At 43.5% G+C, this 22,212-nt stretch overlaps 1 protein-coding gene across 1 annotated transcript in view; it reads right to left on the bottom strand.

Annotated features, from left to right (window-relative positions):
• Nucleotides 1-18,183, bottom strand: part of PRDM15 (PR domain containing 15) — a 32,267-nt gene extending 14,084 nt beyond the window's left edge. Inside the window, exons 1-10 of the mRNA XM_008947632.1 lie at nucleotides 18,147-18,183; nucleotides 14,762-14,855; nucleotides 10,209-10,362; nucleotides 9,091-9,343; nucleotides 7,774-7,896; nucleotides 4,477-4,575; nucleotides 3,479-3,703; nucleotides 2,745-2,880; nucleotides 1,495-1,673; nucleotides 751-845 (exon numbers count right to left, since the gene is read on the bottom strand). Of these exons, the coding sequence (XP_008945880.1) occupies nucleotides 751-845; nucleotides 1,495-1,673; nucleotides 2,745-2,880; nucleotides 3,479-3,703; nucleotides 4,477-4,575; nucleotides 7,774-7,896; nucleotides 9,091-9,343; nucleotides 10,209-10,362; nucleotides 14,762-14,855; nucleotides 18,147-18,183 (1,395 nt within the window). The remainder of the gene's footprint in view (nucleotides 1-750; nucleotides 846-1,494; nucleotides 1,674-2,744; nucleotides 2,881-3,478; nucleotides 3,704-4,476; nucleotides 4,576-7,773; nucleotides 7,897-9,090; nucleotides 9,344-10,208; nucleotides 10,363-14,761; nucleotides 14,856-18,146) is intronic.
• Nucleotides 18,184-22,212: the final 4,029 nt, after the last annotated feature.

Here is a 22,212-nt window from a genome sequence, read left to right as displayed (position 1 = left end):
AAACTGTGATGCTGTCATCCTGCCATGCTCCTACATCTGAGCTCTACACAAAACAAGCAGACCATGCATCTGTGTGCATTTAACAGTCTTCCTGATAAACCCTAGTCTAACACAGAGACAGAATTTTTGAGAACCAAGATGTAATCTGACTCATCCTCCAGAGGAGATGCCAGCGCTCTGAGAGCCTAGGACCTTGATGCCAAGAAGCAACAGAAATATTCACTGATAAGGCCCCACTAGAGGTGTGTTTAATATTTATATGCCAGCAGCACTGAAAGGCCCTCACCAACAGGAATGGTGCTGCTGCCGTAAACAGTACAAACACACACAGCCCGCCCCTTAATGACACAGCCTTTCCCCAGAGAGTTCACACATTACATGACACTATAGGTGGGCATAAATGAAATAGGACAAGCAAACACGACTAGAACAACCCTATTTAGTACTATAAACTGAAGCCAGATCTCACATCTAGATCATGCAGGTCCAGCTAACTCCAGCTTGTCTTGCTGTAACTGTTGCCTGAAAACAACTTTCTATAGGAAATTCAGACACGAAAAAGGACTTGTGTGCTCAAAAGCGTGTTCACGCTTTGCAAATCCATTAAGTGTTTTAATAGATGTTACCTCTCCCTACCAGTCTTGTCTCACTTATTCACACAGATATCTGCTCACATATAACCGACCCAAGCTCCCCAGCTAGCACATTTTCATCTAACTCAGCCAGAGCCCGCTCGTCATCTCCACTCACTTCGTTCCTGCTGTGCTTGTAAGAAACGTGCTGCTTCAGGCTCTCCTTACGGCTGAACAGCTTCGCGCATTCCTCACATTTAAACAGCTTGTCACCTGAAGGGATCAGTCAAGATGAAATTAAAAAAAAGAAAGTCGTCAGTGACCGATAATAATGAACACCAGGCACGACAGGGGAAACCAAAGCACAAACAACTGCAAACAAGCAGGCTAGTGATGAGAAGTTTCAGTAATTTAGGAGATCCCATTAGTGTCTTTTAACCCTTTCCAACAATTTTGACAATTATTCTGTTTGGTTCTCTCACCATTTTTCAGTGATTATTTTTCACAGAATCCTTAGGTCATGGATACCTAGAACTGTACATCACAAGCTAAAAGACTCACTCAGCTGACATGTACACAGCAATGTTACCCGTGTTCCTGTGAAGGTGAGGGTGATATATATGTATATATCTAAAAGCAAGGATAGCTTTGGAAAAGCATCACATCCCTGCCACCATTTAAAAACATATACCCGAATTCAAATTTTAAATACTCTAACTTCAACTGTCATCATACAATCACACAACTACCTTCCCATATTTTGGTCTGCACAACTAAAAATTTCCTAGAAAGAGTCAAAAAAAAAAAAAAAGAGGAGTTCTCTTACGTATCCAAGTATCTAAAAATAGTCTAGCTCTTTTACTCAAAGGTGGAACCAACAAGAGACAAAATCAATAGGCAAGCGAGGCAAAAGCCAACCCACCGTGAGAACGGATGTGCCTGCTGAGGTTGCTGCTGTTCTGGAAGATCTTACTGCAGATACTGCACTGATAGACTCGCTTGTGCTCCCCAAGCTGTTTTATCAGCTTCCGCCGAATACCATGTCTACTGGAGAGAATTAAACTTCTTTTGAGGGACATGGTGTTTTGGTGATGAGCAAACCTACTGGATTAGAGAAAGAAAGGCAGGGACTGAAAGATATCCCACGGGTTGCAAGGAAGAGCCCCACCAGCTGGAAAAAGCTAGAAGAGTGTTAGGCTCAGCTTCTAGCAGGAGGGAGGGGGGCCTGGAGCTTCCCCCACCCCCTGAAAGCAGCAGATGTCAGAGCCCAGCTCACTCCACATGATCTTCACCCAGAGCAAACGAGGCAGAAAGCAGCAGCCACCAGCCTCAGAGATTCTCTTTGCAGGCCCCTCAGAGGATCATAAAGGATCTGTTCTGCATCTCCTCTGGAAACACGAGCACTACTTCAGCTCAGGAAGCTCAGCAGCTGGCATGCAAAAGCTCTGTATGATAAGAGGGCAGCAGGCCACCAAGCAGCAGCACTGTTCCATCTCCCTGCACAACCACCCACTGCAAAGCATCTTTGATGGCTCTGTATCTGTTAAGGACTTCAATATAGAGCATTACTAACCAATTTTGAAAAATCAAGTGGTTTATTATACAAAAAATAGTTCAAAATGCCAATTTTACCAAGAGAAAAAGACATAAAAGAACCTAAATCAATCAAATTATATTTAAGTCTTCCTGAGGTTCTGTTATACTGTTTGTCCCTCCCACTGCTCCAAATCTCAAGTATGACACGCACAAATCAACATGTAATCACTGATGAGTTAAGATGACAAAAAAGAGTGAATAATAATAATAGCAGCATAATTTTTTAAGGAAAAACCTGCTTTACCACCAACATCCAATGTAAGTAATATTCCACCTTGTAGCTGCAGGAGGCTTTTGGAATCGCATTGAACAAAAGCAGTACCACAACGGAAGATGAAATGCTCATGGCTTATGCTCCAAAATTCTCTTACCAATACCTCACCATCTGTGCACTATCCTCCAGTGCAGAAGCCATCTTTGTGGCACTCAAAGTCAGCTCTTGTAGCAGCAGCAGCAGCAGACAATTTTACACCAATAAAAAAGAGCATCTGTGTGCCCAGAAGCTGAGGAGAGTTGTAAGATGCTACATAATCTTAATTAATCCTAAGAGGAAATTCTGCATCCCAGAACACTTACTTCGTCACTGAACTGATGCTATTTGTGGTGCTAGGCACCTTTCCTAAAACCAATTCCATAATTCTCTCTTCTGCAGCTGAAGGAAGGGCCACCTCTTCTGGTGGGACCTCAGTTACAACGTCAGCTACATGTTCCACTGCAAACACATAATAAAAAATACAGCATCAATGTGCACAGCCAGAAATAAAACCTCGAATGCAGAATCTGTAACGAGATGTACCACTAAACACATTATTTGTAGACAGCATCTCCTGAAGAGACACAATTTCTTACATTTCCAACCTATTACTAAAGGAGCGGTTGACTATGCATCATTAAATTTCTTACCAGAACTTCCCTTGCAGGGAGGTAAGGCCCTGAAAAAGGCTCCTTTCAGGTGTAAGCCTTATGCTAAAGAGAGGAAGGTATCTCTTCTTGAGAGGGAGGATACTTTCTTGTTCCTTCTTGCAGAAAGATAGGCAGCTTTCTCATACCCACTATCCTGTGTTTCTCTGGGCCTCTATTACTAAAACTATCACAGAAGAATGCAGACAATCTAAGTGTAGGGGCTGCAACATTCAGCGTAGACAAGGCTCTCAGAGATAATTAACAAAGTCTGTAAATCCTCTGTTTTAGTCATCTAACAAAAAAACCTCCACCTTGTCCCTGTGCTACTTTTTCAGCCTTTCTCAGAAGGCACCAATACAGACGTATGTGGGGATATGTGCTCACCATTTTCTTAAGTTTTGGTTTACCTGAAGAATCTTCATCTTCAACAATGACAATGGGGGTTTCTGCTTTTGCTGTTTTGGGTTTTCTTCCCCGCCTGGCTCTCCGCTTCGAGTCCGTGCTGGCACTGGCTGCCTCACAAACCCCTGGCTGACCCACAGGGGGACCCTCGGCTGCCTTCTCTGCAACAGCCTCATTTTGGCTGGCTTGAGGGGCACCTTTAGCTTGTTCCAGGTGACTCAGCAAGTGCTCTGCATGGAGGGGAAAGAATAAGACAGTACGGAGGAAAGGACATGTCATAAAATACTCGAAAGGATAGATCCAGATTAAGCCTATCTATCAGCACAACCTCACTTAGCAAAGACTCACTTCAAATCATTTCAACAGCAGTCACAATACCTTCCTAAATAAAAGCATACCATCTATTAAACATTGCAACTATTACTCACAGGGACAGAATTTTTTTAGAGAACACTGTAAAAGGGTTGTGCTCCCTGATAATGGGTTATGTTTTTCCAAATGCCCAAGTTATTAAGCACCTAAGTCCCCTTTTCAAAAATGACTCATCAAATGGTCAGAGCTCTTAAACATTTTAAATTCTTTTGAAAACTGCATAAAATAACTGCAAACGAAAAGCAGAAAAAAAATATGTATTTCATTACCTTTACTAAGTCTGTGCCATAAATACCAGACAGACAATATCACTAAGTATAAGCTGGTATCACTGAACTTATACACTGCTCATGCAGCTCCCCATCCTTGATATTCCTCACACACATGTCATCTTCTAGACAACAGTTTTATTTCTCCTAGATGCAACATCACAGTCATTTGCCCAGAGACTGACCACTGCTATATCCACCATTTTACTATTTTACCCTCCCTGCTACTCTTTTTCTCAAAGGAACACAAAAATTAGAACCTGCATCTTACTGCACCATGGCTTCACAGTGTCCTGCTCTCGAAGAGCAGAACTGTCCTGATGCCTCTCAGTACTCTCTCATGAATTTCTAGCACTTCTTACCTGTCAGCAGCTGAGGCTCCTGGAAAGCAGATGAACACACTTTACATGTCCACTGGCTGGACTCTGCTTTTGAAGCTCCACTGCCTTCTGGAGCGTTCACTAAATCACAACAAGGAGAAACACTAAAAAACTTTGAAAAAGGGAAGGTGGTAAATCCCTGTAGCTTTGTTCATCTTGCAATAACTCCTAGACTATCCCAAGTTATAATTTAAGCAGTATGAGGCCCACAGGGGCAGCTGGGACCACTTCAGAATTTTCCAAATGTGAACACTCAAAACGTCACAACAGACGAGAGGTCAGAATAGAAACTAAATGATGCCAGGAGAGAGTATCAGTGTCCTTACAAAGCCCTGAGGGTTTCTTTATCACTTTTTCTAAAGAGCTTTGACTATCAAAGGCACAACATAAAGCAATTTTTAGCACCTTTAAAACTGGGGTTACCAGTACTTTTCTGGGTCAGATGAGGATGGAGGCAGGAGAAGCCTCCTTGCTCTCTGTGAAGAGCATTGCAGAGTAGGGACATTTGGAGGAATGGAAGTAAAGATGAGGTCAATGAAAGTCTGGGTTTGAGCAGTTTTATTAATTAGATGTTCTGTGAAACCACCATATTAATGTATTAATTAGCATACCAGCTCACATCAAATAAAGAAAATAAAGAAGAATTTAGGATGGAAATGGAAGTGGAATGAAAAAAAGAAGATAAGAGGAAAAAAGTTACTCTGTTCTCAGCCCTTTGCCTTTAAGTCCTTGGATGAGATGTCTGAATTTGTGAAGAGGATCTTTTAAGTCTGGACTGGTTCAGAGATTTTTCTGGAACATACAAAGGTGAATATTCCACAGCCTACAAGACTCCTCTAGAGGAGAAGGACAACACTGAAAGTAGGTTAAGTGAATGGCAGCACTGGAGATTCAGACTGCACCTCAGTTTCTGCCACAGATTTCCTGTATGATCATTAGCAAGTCAGTTCATCCCTCTTTGCCTTAGGACGCCATCTGTAACAGGATGATAAAAATACCTCCTCCTTCTCACTGCTGGTTCTTAAGCCAAAATAAAAGATTCTCTGAGACAGAGGTTGATCCCTGCTACAAGTTAAGTTCAAAGCTCTTCATTAAAGAGGTTTGAGTTTATCCATGCTGTAATAAATAAGAAGCAACGAGCAACAGAAATGCCTTCTTCAGAGGCTACATAAATGACTTCTGATCTTGAGATATTTCAAGTCTGGGAGGCCCAAACCACCAAACCTAAACCCCAAGATTCTGTATAACTTAGAGAGAAACAAAAAAAAAAAAAGAGTCACATTGGTAAGCAAGATGTAAGCTACTGTATCTGCCTCATGAAGCTGCAGGCTAGTAAAACTGAAAAAGCAGTATCTGCAAAACCAAAGTCTGTCTTGGAAAATTGTCCCTGACTCTGCACTTCCCTTGCTCCATAGCTGCCTCAGGCAGTAAACCTAGAAACCCTAGTTATGCACTGATTTGCCAGGAAGAGTCAGGTCCTGATTAGGTTCCTACTTTTTCAGGCTTCCAGGGAGGCTGCAGCACAGCCTAGTTTACTTGGAAGCACAGATCTGTCTGTTTGCAAATGCTTTGTAAGACTTGAGGCAAAGAGTCAGAATCAAAAGAGGCATATTTTATTTTGGAAACATAGAAGCACTACATCAGTGGGAACACTCTAGAGCTCCCAAAGTATAATAGGCAATGTTTTGTTTCTATTTCAGACAATAGGATGAAGGATGTAGGAGGAGCTGTTCAAATTCTTCATAGTTTCCCCCCCAAGTAGGAAAAATAAATTATACCAAACTGAAAGACAGCTCCCTAGACAACTTCATGTTCTAGCTGTGACGGTATCCAAGTTCAAGGGATGGAACTTCTGATGAATTGCTCTCTACACACGTGCAACAACTCTGCTCCTCATCTCCTGACTACTTTTAGTATTACGAAGCAAAATTTAGAAAAGTGACCTTTCCAAAGAACAGACCCAGAATGGCTTTCTTTTGATCCTGATCTCCACGCTACATACTCTGAGTTTATTTTTAGATGTGGCAACTTGTGTTAAGTGGGTTCTTAATTTCATTGCTGCACTTATCAGAGATTACATGGTGCGGGGAGCATTGCTTCATAATTGACCTTGGGGACAAAGTTCCTATGACACCAGTGGTTATTTCCTGAGCCACGTGTTCTTTGCCAAGAGTACCTGTATTGCTTATAAGTTAATTTAAATTTGAGTTCCTGTAATCTCAAATAGTCTGAACTATAATATAATGGTATAATGGTATAATTATAATTTGGGGGTGGCCAGTGTTTTTGTCAGTCCCGAACAGCACTGTCCTTACATTCACTCACAGTCTCATGTTTTCTTCCTGAACCTAATAATTTAGATTATCACACTTTTGACTCTGAAGATTTTCTTTGCAACTGCTCCCACCCCAACACTAATCACCTCCAAAATCAGGATCAGTTGTGCTTTTTGTGAAGAACATCTGCCTACAAGTTTATCATTCCCTCTGTCACTCTTTAACCTGCTGTATCAGGTCTGGCTGAGCTGATTTTCCCATTGCAGCCCTCATGGAGCAGTGCCTTTGTGCTGGGAGTGAGAATGGTGTTGGTAACACCCATGTTGTGACTGCCACTGCGCAGTGCTCGCACAGCACCAAGGCTCTTTCTATAGTGGGGGCAGGAGCTTGGGGGGAACATAACCAGGACAGCTGACCCAAACTGACCAAAGGGCTATTCCATACCATATGATGTCAGCTCAACTATAAAGGAGGAGGAGGGGTGGCTACTCCTTGGTCCTCTGGAGCAACTGCTACGCATTTTGGAGCCCTGCTTCCCAGGAAGGGGCCAGCTGATGCAGGAAGGAGAGAATACATCTTTGGGGTTTTTTTTCTTCGCTTCCACATGCAGCATTGCTTGCCTTTTGCTTTCTAATTAAACTGCCTTTGGTTTTACCAGAATGGGTTTTGTCTAAACCAGAAGGGGTTTTGTCTCCATCTTATTTCCCTTTCCCCTTCTGCTCTGTGGAGGAGGGAGAGGAAAGGGGGAGGGTGATAGAGTGGCTTGGTGGTCATCACTTGCTCAGCCAGGGTTAACCCACCACACCTGCATATGTACTTTAAACACCATGCTCAGGAACATAAAAATAAAAATCCAGACTTTCAAATCATCTTTAGATTAATATTTTCTGAATTTTATATATATTATATAACCATAATATCTGTGTAGAAGTGGTACAGCTAACAGTTCCTTAGACCTATGTCTGTCCACTATCTCCCTTAAAAATACTTTTATTTTGCATACCTGCTGGATCAGTTGCTGGTATGCTGGATTTCTTTGTTTTTTTATGGGGAATGACAGCAGACGAAGATTTTGAAGAGATTTTATTCCCCTCTTTATCAGATTCCATCACTACCAAGCACACATCTGTTAAGAGAAAAAACAGTTCATTTTCTTTAGTTTCCAAACCTTTTGATTCTCTTGCTTTCTGCTGAGGGCAGTAACCATAGTCAGAAACTTTTTCCCTATAGCAGGCTTGCAAAAAACCAAACATTCTCATGTAAAATCCTACCCAGGACATTGTTAAGCCTGAACACAATGTGCCTTTCATAGTTTGGAGTGTGTATGAAAGTGCTTAACAGAGAATGTACCTAAACATTAGCAGGATGCACCTAGACAATATTTTAAAATACCTATATGCACACAAAAATACATGAATGGGTTAAACTAAAGAGGAAAAACATGAAACCTCTCAATACCAACGGGAAACATTTTAAAATTCAGAAACCTGTTAACTGCATTGATTCAGCTGCAGTGCTTAAGACTGTGCTTACCATCAAGATCAGCCATGAAGCACACTAATAGCAGTGGCCTTTCTCCAAGCCATTTGCCACCCCAAAATTACACTCAGTGTAGCAGTAATACCACTCAGGGAGTAATCTCAACTCAAGAGCAGAAAGAAAATGCTCTTGCAATGCTAAAGGATCGTGCCTTTTAGCTGTAGAAATGCAAAAGTAGAAGAAAACGAAGGGGCAGAGGAACAAACGACTTCCAGCAATTCCAATTCAGATTCTAAAAAACCCACTCCCTTTCTTTGCCAATGCATGAGCAATCATGTGGAATGGCAGTTCCTTCGTGAGCTTATCTTATGGGTTCTATGGAAGGCTGCATAAGATAAAAGTAGGGTTTTATAACTGTGTAACAGTTCCTGCATTTTTTCACTACATTTTCACTACAGCTGAAAAATAATGGCTTTAGCAAATCTGCATACATTCAGACTTACACTGACACTTGGGTTCCTTTGCTCTTCTACCCAACAACGGTCTCGATGTAACCACCAGTTCTTCAGTTAAGAACTACTTATCCAGTTTGTTCACTCTGAAGAAGCTGGATCATCAGTTAGGCCATCTGCTTTCAAAACCTCAGACATATCAAGGTGAAGAACCTATGCTTTCTTCTTGTAGGGCAACCACGTATGCAGGTTAGTCTGACTCTAAAGGCTAACAAACTCAGGGTCACAGCCTATCTGATAAACAGCACTGTTAACTACAACAGTAGGGGACTATCAGTCCCTATTAGGACTGGGCCCCTAGGAAGGAAAAAAAGGCCCCCCACACATACCATTGGCAATACTAGTGACCTGCTTCAGCACTGGCTTTTCCATTTTTTTGGCGTAAAAAGCTGCATACCACACTCGCAGCTCAGTTCCTGGTGGGATGTCCCGGGAGGTGGTGAAGTAAATATCATTGTCATGCTGGAAGGCAGTTAAGTTTTGATGCTCATATTCGGTGGCTGGTCGCACCATCATCATCCAGTTGCAATCATCTTCATTTGAGGTGTCAAAATACACCAGGGGCCTGTCCTTCTGGAACACCTGCCAAGCAAAATATGCCTGTATTAAAACCCTAACAAATAACACAAAGCGAAGAAGAATTTTGATCTTCTGCTTTTGCAATGGCTTCCACTCAAGGCATGTTAGAGACAAAGAAAGCTTCAACACTTGAATCAGGCATGTTTCACATAGCACTCGCATCTTCAGATGATTAAGTCTGGGACAGACTACCAGGGGCAAGAGAGGAAAAAACTGAACTTGTAACCTAAGAGTTCTTGCGATAGCTACCAGCTCCTCACAAAATTTGAATGACTGAACACAGGAGAATGGAGGGGAACCCAAACAGCACACTGTGAAATACCTATCAGCCTGAGTTGCATTTCCAGATCTTTACTTCCCATTTAGGTTCTATTGAAAACTAAGAATTAAATTTTTGCTATAGCATTCTTCTTGCCAAAACTTGTAAAGAGAATACAGCAGATGGAAAACAGAAAAAAAAATATTTATTCCGCATGTTTCATAAAGGTAATGTGTATGTTGCTCATGAGGCAAATACAATCAAATTGAAAAGACTCATTAAAACAACCCAAGTGAACTGCCATAGTCATTGTTCCTCTTGTACCATCATGTGCAGAAGGTGAAAGCCAAGCAGTTCTGCTGACTGTATCTGAGCCCCATCTCCTACGAGGATGTTCACTTCAAAGATGAAGAACGAGCCTCTTGTTTGGTTCTTCTGTATCTTGCCCAGAGAATGGTTCTTTAGATAGTCCATTACAGCACATGCCTAAAAGATGTCCCAGATACACCCCCCCCCATTTTTTTTTCCCCCATAGTGTTAGCATAAATTCCTCACAGATAAAACTGGCTGCTTTATTTATGTTATTGCTTTTCATGTGCTGTGTCTTACCTTCAGGGGAAAAACCGATTCTTTTTCCAGCTTGGCAACTCTCTTGGATTCAAATGGGCCAAACTGGGTCCGCTTCACTAGCTGCGTCAGAGCAAACACTCCTTCAGTCCCATCTTCCAATTGTCTTATCTCCAAATTAGAAGGCAGAGATGATCTAAAAATTGGAGAGAATTGAGGAAAAAAAAAAGTTACACATGGGACAACACTGCAGGAAGTCACTGAAGAAAGAAGTCACCATCTGTTTCTCTAACCTCCAATGGCAGCAGTGTTCTGATCAACACACACCTGTGAGGATTTATAAAGAAACAGAGGCAAACAACTAGCAGTAGTGGAGAAGGGCCAAATCAGTGATTACTTGAGAGAGCTCAGTCCATGTAAGTCCAGGGAGCTGACAGGCTGCACTGGAGGGTGGTGGCTGAGCAGTTCAATGCCAAAGCCAGAGCACTCTCTATCACCTTGGAAAGATCGTGGCCATCAGGGGAAGTCCCTGATGACTGAAGAAAGACGAATGTTGCACCCATCTTCAAAAAAGACCAAGAGGATGATAGAAGGAACAAGTTGGTTGATGTCACTTCAGTCCATGGGAAAGTCATGGAAGAAGACCTTTTAGGAGGCTTTTAGGGCCACATGAGGAGAAGGTGACTGGAAACAGTCACCACTAATAAATTAAGGGCAACTCATGCCTGAAAAACTACCTTCCAGGATAAAAAGACCAGGTTTGTCGATAAGAGAGCAGTGGCTCTCACTTCCCTTGACTTCAGTAAGGCTTTCAATATTATCTCTGCATCCAAGTTGGGATGTTATGGTCCCAGTGGGTACACCACTACTGCAGTAAGTAACTTGTTGGGTAGTCATGACCAATGGTGGTTTACCTGGAGGCCACAACAGCCAGTGTACCACAGAGGTCTGCGCTGATACCTGTACTGTCTAACATCTTTATCAAAGACCTAGAAGGGGCAACAGAGTACACTCTCATCCAGTTTGCAGGTCACACTAACTGGGGACACATTCCATATGTCTGAAGGCAGGATTGCTATCCAGAGGGACCTGGAGAGCCTGAAGGGATACACCAGTAGGAACCAAATAAAATAATTCTGAGAAAGAATGCTAAGTCCTGCATGTGGGAAGGAAGAACCCCAGCCAGTGCCATCACCAAAGAAAAAGACCCTAGGGGTGGCAGTGGGCATCGAGCTGGACATGAGGCCTCAGAACATCCCAGCAACAAAGTGGGCAAAATGCATCCTGGATGGTATGAACAGGAGCAGCCAAGAGATTGAGGCAAGTGATTGTCCTCCCTTGCTCTGCACTTGCTAGAGCCTATCAATCTATTGCATCCTGTTTTGGCTCCCAGTATGGCAAAGACAGTGACAAATTGTAGTGAGCTCAAACAAGGACCACCAGGATGGTCAAGCGCTAGAGCAGTTACCCTGTGGGAAAGGGCTGGGGAAGCAGAACTCAATCAGTCTGGGAAAGAGATGGCTGTGTGGGCCCAAACAGCCACCTATGCACACCTACAGGGACATCATCGAGATGGAGGAGTCAGGCTCTTCCCAGAGGCCCATGGCAAGAGCAGAAAAGACAACATGCATAAAAATGAGCAGTTCAGCCTGGATGTTAGTTCCGACTGGAATATCCTGAGGCATCTCCAAAATGAATTATCCTATGACTCTACAGATCTTTGGTTATAATCATACTTATTTTAAAAAATAACCTATATTCCTCCCCCAGCTAACACCTTACATTCTTAGGCAGATCACAACCCTGAAGATGAAAGCCCTGGAAGTTTTCCTTCCATCTTCTAGCCCACTTACTTCAATCATTGATACATTGATCACAAGTGCTTCTCATTTACCAAAAAGAAGAACTATATGTAGTAAATATTGTTATTACATATAAGACAGAGAAAATCCACAAGAAAAATTGCATGACTGGAACCACCACATTGGTTTTATACACAACAAATGCAACCCTGTTTTTCAGGTCTGCGCTAACAGATGAAAAGCTAAAAAAAAAAAAAAAAATCAAGACAAGCTACTGACTACTCCATAGTTGACACTGACAGATCTGCTTTCTTGTCTAGATGAAGTGAAATTAAAAAAGATTGCAGTCACAGCAATAAGCAAATGTATTGAAAAAATGTTTTCAGTTTCAATAACAGAATATGCAATGTTAGAGACAGTGAAGTCTAGGAGGTGTTTCTCAACACTTGTTTTCTAACCACAAAGCATTCATTTTATCTTTTCAGTAGGATAAAGGAAACAAGGATCATGCGGTTAAACAACTAGATTGGTTTTTAAGAGATTCATATCCAGTTTGTGGTTAAACTTGCCTTCAACCTCAGACAACTCACTCTCTCAGCTGCTGTTTGCTCAATGACAAAAAAAAGGCAGCAATTACATTTCTTCTTCCCTTTCTTACCTTCCTTGTTTTCAGCTGTAAACTCTGCAGGAAAATAAATACATTTTTCTGAAACAACCATTTTTAAACTCTGCTTTCAAACCCACCATCCAGCAGCCCACACTTCAACTTACCATCTGCATGTCAACAAAAACCTGATAACCAGTGCATGCACTGTATTTGGAAACGTTCACAGTTAGAACACCTGGACACTGCAGTAATTCTCCACCATACAAATAAATAAAAGCATCAAATTGCAAGGAAAAAAAAAAAGATAAAAGGTAAGAAATAACAGTTTAATTTGTTCTTGAATCTGCTTAGTACAGGTTAGAGACTTAGAGCACTGCCCAGGCCCAGTTTTTGTGTGTAAGAAAAGCACCTTCATCACAAGTATCTATTATTCCTACAGGCATCCTGAAATTATCCTCAAGAACAAAGCACCTCTAGTGTCAGGGCTGTTAAGACAGGAGTCCCCATTAACACTTGCTGCAGGAGATCACCCATGACAGATTTCCAGGCACAGGAAGGTGGTGCCTGGCAGGAGCAGCAGTGAGTTTTCTTTTTTGGCCTGGAAAACTGGCTACAGCTCCTGCACACATGGAGCCAGTGTACACTGTGTACACCAAGAGAGTCCTGCCCAGGCAGAGAGTGATCACGGGACCGGCATGGCAGGCCCAGAACATTCAGCAATTGTTACAGAATGATCCCAGGACTGCACAGGATGGCCGACACAGCCAGCATGTGTCAGACTTGCTGCCCATTTTTTCTGTCCATAACTTCCCAGGAAGAAATACAAAAGCCTAAGCATGTTGTATAACACATGAAGAAGACAGTTGAACCCTTCCATTTTTGCATTTGTACTGCATCTTCACAACAGCTGTTTCTTCTTGTTAGCCTTACATTTTACACTTGAGAATGCCCAATTGTCTTCCTCTGTAAAAATCACTGCCCAGTGTTGTTCTCTCCTAACTAGATTTAGTCTATTTGTTTCTTTTGGCAAGTGAGGATGTTTTTGCTGTGCTGTCACAGATATTCTGACAGAAGCATTACCCCTAAACACTCATAAAGACTCACAATAATGAGGAACAACTTGCTCTGCTTCTCAGTGGAGGATCTAGAGGTTAGATCAAGCAGGAGGACCCAACATTCATATGAACGAGAAATCCTCACACACTTCTCTGAAACCAACACGGTACATTTGAGGAAGGGCAAAAGTTGCAGGTACTTGACCAAGACAGAAGACATCACCCCATCTGGAACTACGTGACTTTTTGCCAGAAACCTCATCAAAGAAGCAAAGCCCTGATGAACAACAAGTTATTTTTTAGCTTCAATTCAAAAGAGCACTTCAGTGTTGAAATGCTGGGGTTTGAACCCCAAGCCCCGAATTAAGGTTGACGTATGGGTGATTCCCACAGCCCTTCATGAAGAGGTGGTGAGTTTGCCTTATAGCTTCCCCCCAGGGTGCGGCCGGCCCTGCAGGGAGAGCCATAAGGGAAATGAGCCCCAGGGGTCCCCCACTGAGTTGACAAAGGTCAGGTGTCTGCTTGGGGATAAAAGCTGGGACCACTGGCAGGGAGTCAGGAGTGTCTGTCTGTGGAGTGCACTCCACAGAGCGTCCTGGTTCAGGGCAGACCTCCTGACCGTCCCTGGAGCTGGGCCCCAGTCTGTTTAGACCTTTGTGAACGCGGGCCGATCGGGTGAGAGTCACTACGTGGGCACCTTTTTCTTATGTATTTAACTTACCAGTTTGGCTGTTTCCCCTGCCAACTGTGGGAAACCTCAGTCCTCTGTTTATACCACCTGTTGTGAGCCGAGTCACATCGTTTGTGGGATTGTTGGGGGATGGCATCGATCATGTATGAGCTGGTTGACCTGTTTGTACCCCTGGTGGTCATTCATATCATAATGTTTTTGTCTACAATACAGTCTACGTATTGGTTCATCTTCCTGCTGGTGCTATCATTTTTGTTGGGCCTGGTCATTGGCAAAACAAGTGTGCACATCAGCCTTTCTATTTAATCAAGGCCATGTGCTTCCCATAGATTTTTACTTCCCTTTTCAGCTGTCAGTGTGACACCCATTAAACAGCAAATACACTTTAAAGAACTGACATGGGTGTTGGGTTAGTCAGAACTAACACAAATGTTCCTTACCTTGCCCTGCTCAATACAAAAGAGTCTTTGACTGTCACCACTGGGCCCAGTTCAGGACACTCTGAATCATGGTACTGCCCACAGTCCTCACACCCTGCAAGGAAGCAGACAGCATACAGAAAGGTTGATAGAAAACACTTTTGTAAGACAGCTGCCTCCTCCTTTCAAGAGCCAAATACAAAATCTAGCACCAGGCAAAATACATATGCACAGAGTAGGATGTCTATTTATACTGCTCAAAAGGACATGTATAATTGAACATCAGGTTGATAGGTGACATCCGTATAGGTGAGATAATGCACATCATAATCAGTATGATCTGAAGACAGCTGGTTAAATAGTCTCTCAAAGGAATATCACAGCTTTACATCTACAGTAAATATTCTGCTTAAAGATGGCATAACTCTTCAGATAATGTGCTGTAACATCTAGCAACTAAAGCAAACCACGTTACTACCTTCACCAGAACTCAAGCTTTTAGAAACAGCTTTGGCAGCATGGTCTTCTTAGCGGCAGGAGAGACAAACCCAGTATCAGCAGCAGGACCAGCCCAAGGTCTGAGCAGGGCACGAGCACACTGTGGGAGCTCAGCTCTGTCCAGAGCCAGGCCTGATCTGCTCACCCTCCGCACCCACAGCGCAGGGACGTGCCTCTGGTGCTCCTCCAAACTACTCAGCTTACCAAAATTCACTTCTGGTTTAAGTGACTGTAAATTACTCAGAGCTAAATAGTTCCTATGAAACAATTTTCAAACCAGGATAATTTGAGGCTTTCTAAGCCAACTTAACAGGATTTCAAACGCATCGACATTGCTTCACTGTGAAAAACAAGCTTGTCAAACTGCCCTGCCTGGTCAGCTGCTGATGCAGCTGAACAAGAGACCATTACACAGGTTTTATATTCCTATAGTGCAACTTCCATCTCAGCTCCACACTCACAGAAGCAGGTCAGGTAACACCAGTAAGGATGTACAGCAGAGGGTGGTTACACCTTGTTTGGGAAGAGAACAAGACAAAAGCTACGTCATTCCAGGGTATGTCCCTTCTGGTAAAGCAACTCTGTACCCTAACTGGAAAGGTCTCCCTCCCACTATTTGTCCCAGTGAACTAACAATAGGAGCTCTTCTAAGATGTGGAAAAGGGACCCCAAACTACAATGCACAGCTCCACATTGTTTCTTCTTCTGGCAACAAAACCAGCTTAGCAGTGAAAATCCACATACACCTGACAAACAGCAGTACCAGCTCATGTGACACTCAAAGCTGGCTGCTGCTTCCTGCATGGCCATTTGTGCTGCCTTCTGGTGAACCAAGGAATGAAACAACCAGTTTTTCCCATCAGTTTACTTTTCAGCTGAATGAACTTCCCAGACAAGTTTGCTGTACGGCACCAGGCAGCTCTATCAGAGGAAAGGATCTGCAGGCAAGTGCTATCCACATAGCATCAGCATCAAAACTAAGCCTACAGCCAAATGGCCCCCTCCATCCTGAACTGCTAATAGTACCACGAGCCCCCTTAGGTGTCCCTGTAGCCCACACCATGCTTAGTATTACTTAAATAATCTGGGCTAAATACAAATTTCCAAACCCAAGAGGACAGAGGAGCCACAGAGGAATGTGTAAACCAGACTGGATTATCAGCCACAAAGGGCTGTCATAACCAATAAGGACAGGAAGGAACAGCCAGAGCAGCAGCTTTTTAAGTGGGCTGTTCTGCCAAAAGCAACAAAGCACTTTGTCACCCCCATCTTTTGACTGCACCTCCACAGCCCTCAGTTCTGCAAAGATAGCCACTGCATGGGTTCAACAAAGTGCAAGCAGCACTGTCCAAAACCACATGCAGGAATAAGCTACCCATTTCTCTTCTTTGCAGAGGAATGATCAAAGCAAGGGGAATATGATACTGACATTGTGTAGCACATCTCTCAAAATCTAAGGGGTGCCTTACAGCAGACATCCCCCAAGGCTGTTACACTCGCTGTATGTGACACTTTCAAGTCATAGCAGAAATACAAAACCAAACATGGGATAAACAGTAAAATGCCCTGGGGGGAATAGATTCACAGATTTCTACACAAATATTCCTAAACTCTCTTGCATCTCCAAAATACACATTCAATGATGTCAATTATAGGATTGTACAGTATCACTTATAACAAGTAACTTTTCCAGAACATTAGCAGTCCCCATATCCCACAGGAGAAACTTACAAAGAGCACAAGAAAGCTCAAGAAATTCAATGACCACAGCCTCCACTGGAAGGGGCAAAATCATGTTGTGTGACACCGTCTATCTGTGCAATTAGGGAATGGTATCATATCCCCATCCTTGCTGCTGTCCACCAGGGTCTTTTTATGAAGGGCAAGATAAGGTAACTTCACTACTGGGATCTGCAACTCAATTATGTCAACGCTGTTTTAGAAGGAATCCTGGTGAAGGGGTGGTGGAGGGAAAAGTGGAACTTTCTGATACAGCTGCCATATGGTAAATGCGCAGCTGTGGAACTACCATGACTAAAAGACTGTGGATCCATACTGCAAAGATATATAATCCATTCTGCTCCTCCCAGATCAGATTCACAGTATCCGGGCCCTCTCTGCTCATACAAGTAGTTGAGTGGACTGTACACCTCTTAACCTTTCTCCACTATAACACCAGATCCTGCATGTGCAGGCTGGTGACAAAGGAGAGGCCACAAGGCTAGCACACCACTGCAAAACAAGCCTACTTGCTCCATGAAGCATGGGCCACTGCCCACCACACTCCCTGGGGACGCCACCGCTGCAGCCTCTCTTCACGTGCCACGACCCCATGAATCCAGCCCTCGGGCCATGGAGCCCAGCCTGGCACAGGGGGACACAGAGAAGGCACATCACAAAGCCAAGCTGCACAGCTGCACGAAGCGCAGGCCTAGCAACAGGGGCACAAGGAAGCAGTGAATGCCCCAAGTGAGACTTGTCAGGGCAGTCACTGCACCTCACACTGGGCTTATCCAGGGAGAATAACAAGCCTGCATCCTCCTCGGAAGGTGCAGATCTTCAGCTCAGGCTAGAGGTCAGAGTTCCCCATAGACACCCCTGGTTGCTAAAGCTGGCTGCATAAACTAATGGCGTAGACTAGTGATAGGCCTTCAATCTCACCATGAAAAACCTGTTCTGCCATCTCACATTCAGAGGTCTCTCTGTGTGTTTGCCAATAAACCCAGAAGAATGCGTAGGCTTAAAATGAGCAACCTTCTCTCTACTCTCCCCTAAGCTGTTTGAGCTTCCTTCAAATAAATACTTTTCTAAGCAAAAACTTAGTCTCTTTTAGACTAATTTCAAACATTTATACCTTGTAGACAAGTCACACCATGAGAGTTAGATCATTTTCCTTTCTAATACTTACAAATAAATATAAGCTCATCATTGTCATCTTCAGTCATTTTTTAAACCTGCCAAAACACAAAAGATGAAGTTAGTTCTGAATGACTTTTACTTTCCGTATTATTGAAAAATCCCTTTATAAAGTAATGATGTTGACTAACCCAGAGCATACCCAAACACGTTACTACCCACACAAGAGTACCAATGGAAAGCTAAAGAAATTAAGGTTGCTAAAAATCCTCCAGTGACTGCTGTATCATTACATGTGCTGCTGAAATCACTACTAAGAAGCCTATACACCTGTAGGTTCACAGGTGTATAGGCTTCTTATTGTCTCTGAGGCAATGCTGTCTTCTGCTGTTCCCCATCCCTAACTCTCGCCAAGCTCCAGCCATTCCTGTGTACCCCCTGCTACAAGCTCCTGTGGAGCCTCAGAACAAGCAGGACCAGAGGATTATTCCAGGCCAGCAACAACCACTGCAGAAACAAGGTCCATCTGGTTCAGCACATTTTATTGAATAATATCTTAAAAAACTATCTCTGAGGGGCAGATTACTTATTTAATAAACAAAAAAGCCCTTAACAACCTAAAAACTGCAAATATGATCACAGACTTGTTCCAAAGGCAAAGGTATACTGTGGTAATAAGCATCAAAAAAACTGGGAAAACGAATATCATCTCTGTCATTTACCTTCCATGTAATGGTAACTGACCAATTTGCTTTCAAGCATAAAATAAGGATAATCTGTGTTCTCTTTTGTAAACCAGTTTTGGTAGTACTTATTAAAAACTTGCAAAAACACTATCCATTGTTCCTCAATGCCTAGACAATTTAAATGGTAGTTGGTAAACACACTGATAACATATAGCTAAGATCACAATGGAAGCAGGATCAAGAAGATAGTTTTCCCTTTTCCAACAATTAAAAGGCTCTCCTCTTCAAATAAGAAAATTTCCCAATGCCCCAGTGAGAGGTGAAGCAACACAAAGATCATGACCCAAATCTAAAACAGAATGAGGCTGCAGAAACAGCAAACAGGTTGGTCAATAAGAGAAGACGAAGGAATAAGACACTGAATCTGTGACAGGGAGTAGGACAGGAAACGTGACCAAAGACACACCAAGGTAGCAGAGTCCTGTTTGAAAAAAAGGTAAAGTATTTGCTACTACAACAACAAAAGCCAAGCTAGGCACAGGCACAAGCACAGCTGTTACTCAGGATCAGCGCAGGAGCAGGACGCCCTGTTCCGAGTTCACTCTTGAACACTGATGTTCCACATGCTCTGCCTGGCTGGGCTGTGGACATATGCCTCAGGATGGAGCCCGGAGCAGCAGCTCTTTCTGCACAGGTACTGGCTCTACTGACCTCCCAGCACATGCAAAGTCCCTGTCCCACACAGCCCCTTTTTCCTTCCCTGTTTCAGGCAGGACTGCACACATGTGCCATGTGTGCTGCTAACTCTACAAAGGCACCTGCACACGCCAGAGAGCAATGTCTGCTATGCAGCTGCCAGCTGCAGCCACACTCCGCTCCACCTCAGGCGGCGCTGGAGGCTACTCCCAGTTAGCAAAGCACGGTCCACCACCACAAGGAGGTGCACTGGGTGGAGAGCCAGCATGTAACTGATGGCAATACAAAGGCACATCTGGTTGCTGCAGCTCTTGGTCACAGCAGGAGTGATCTTGACACACAGTTACCTGTGAAACAGCCTAAAGATTTTGGTCACCAAGTCAGGGCACCTTGGTATTCCTCCATGGCACATCCCAAACACTGCCCTCCCCAGCTCCACTTACTATCAACAGCATGATCCCTCCTAAGAACTTCTGCTCCAGTAAGGGGCCAACATTGCTGATCTGTGGCATGAGCTACAAAAGTGGCTTGTTTTTCAAGAGGTGTACGTCCAGTTATTTGTACATAGTTTGTGTCCTGACAAAACTTTAATCCTAAATGTGTTTGAATTAATGAATACTCTTCTTGGTCAGTGGTTCAGCTACTCAGGGACGCAGTGCAGCAGGACCAGCAGTACTGCTGTGACCTGCTTGTCAAAGGCATTCACCTTCTAGGACTTTCCTGCGTCACATTCCTCACAAACAGCAGAATGATGACACATGGCATTGCAGAAGCAGCAATGTCAGTCTTGTTCTAGGGGCTGTCAGATGAGAATAGCAGCAAAGGGACAGAGAAATCATAGTAGCACAAAGGTTGTTCAAGGCGATGAGGAGAAGGCATAAAGATCCCTCAAACATACCTCACATAGTTGATAAAGACACTACAACTCATTAATTATCTGCATTAGTGCAATGTTAATTTTTGGCAGCAAGTAATTAATTTTCCACAATGCAAAATTTCTGATTCATCATTCACCTTTCCTGTGCTCAGCACGACCTGCTATGCTCCAAAATAAACAGGAATGGGTAACGTATTGTCTGTCAAATAAACTCTCACCTCAACACGCAGGTGCAAAAAGAAGACTCCCTTGCATTAGTATTTGCACTGTGTTACAAATTCCCGTGTGGGCTTCTCTGCCCCCTTCTTGCCTTACAGAAAGTGTAAGAACGGCAGAACAACCCCTAAAAGGGTTTAACAACTCTGCGTTGTGAACACATACTACTTCTCATGCACAGACTTCAAAACTACTCTCATATCTCAACTGTATTTCCAAAAAGTTTTTGAAATAAATGACATTATGCCACCTGCTCCAGCTGTTAAATGCAGTCATGAAGTGCCACAGAAGCTCACACAATGGCACTGAAGACTCCAGAGTTTTTTATCCTCATCTGCTGTTACTCTGGGTGATGTCTGATTTCTTTTCCTTTTCAAGCATTTGTATCAGAAAAATATTCCATGACATCACTCATCCTACCGCATGTAATTATGTTCTTGTCTTGCAGAGATAATGGAAGCTTCTGTGAATTCCAGGCATTTTTATATAAACCAGAAAGCAATCATCAAGCAGTGAATATCAGGTGAAAAGCAACACAGAAGAAATTAAACCACAGGTACAAGGTCTGATTCCAACAGCAGTAAAAAAGCAGAAAAATGTAATTTTTCAGCTCAGTCTCTTCTAACTAACTGCAGTTTCTGAAGGTAACGGCAGATTTTCACAGACAGCGTCCGCTTCTAGGAGGGATAAGGTTCCACATTCGGAGTCACTACCAAAGACTGGTGTGCAGAAAGACTCTTGCTTATGCTTGCTCCTGTGCAGACTGAGGTCACAGCTAAATCTTTTGTGCCACACTGGGGGTGCAGAAAGCAAAAGGTTGCCCCTGCAGGGAGGAGCGGCCAGGGCAGGGGACCCTAAACTGACTGATACAGTATTCCATCCCACAGATGTCATATTCAGTGTGAAGCTGAGGGATCGCAAGGGTCAAGTTCTCTTCTTCAATGACTGGAGGACTCTGTCTGTTCTGCCTTCGCTCCCAATCCGTGTGTTCCCGAATCCAGTTCCAGAACCCAGCTCCCGAATCCGGTTCATGCCTTCTCCAGAGTCCAGTCTGTGATTTCCCCCGTGCCTGCTCCACCGCATCAGTGGTGACGTAATTGCCATGGGGGTGTGTGTGTGTGTGTTGGGTTCTATACTGGCTTTGTATATATTGCATTTTATTATATTCAGTAAAGCTGTTTCATTTTTCTTTTCTAATCCCGAAGTCTCCCTCCCTTATTCCCTTTCTCTTTGCCTTTGGAAGGGGACAGGGGCTAACAGAGAGCACCTGTCATAGGGGCCGCCCTGACCCTAAACCACGCTCAAACTAATTGGAAACTACCTGGCACAGTATCCGGTAAACTACATTGAGACCTTATATTTCTAAAGAATTACAATCATTTTATCGCTTATTGTTGAGAAGGGGGAGAGGGACAACTTCTATGCCAGTTAGGGGGAGCACAGAGGAACAGAGCGGGTGCTGACTCTATGCCACCTGTCTTTTCTAACATATCGCGACCACGTTCACCCTGCCCAGGGTGAATAAAGCACACGCAAAGTTCCACGAATGCGGGCAGCAAACGAGCATATTGCGGAAAGCCCGTGTACGAAGCGCTGCCTTTCATCGCCCACGGCACAGCTGGAGAGCCAGGACAGCAGGGTAG

The sequence above is a fragment of the Merops nubicus genome, unplaced genomic scaffold, assembly GCF_000691845.1.
Source record: "Merops nubicus isolate BGI_N331 unplaced genomic scaffold, ASM69184v1 scaffold7829, whole genome shotgun sequence".
NCBI lineage: Eukaryota > Metazoa > Chordata > Aves > Coraciiformes > Meropidae > Merops > Merops nubicus.
The sequence above is the reverse complement of the archived record's forward strand: the minus strand, read 5'-3'. Positions and strand labels throughout refer to the sequence as shown.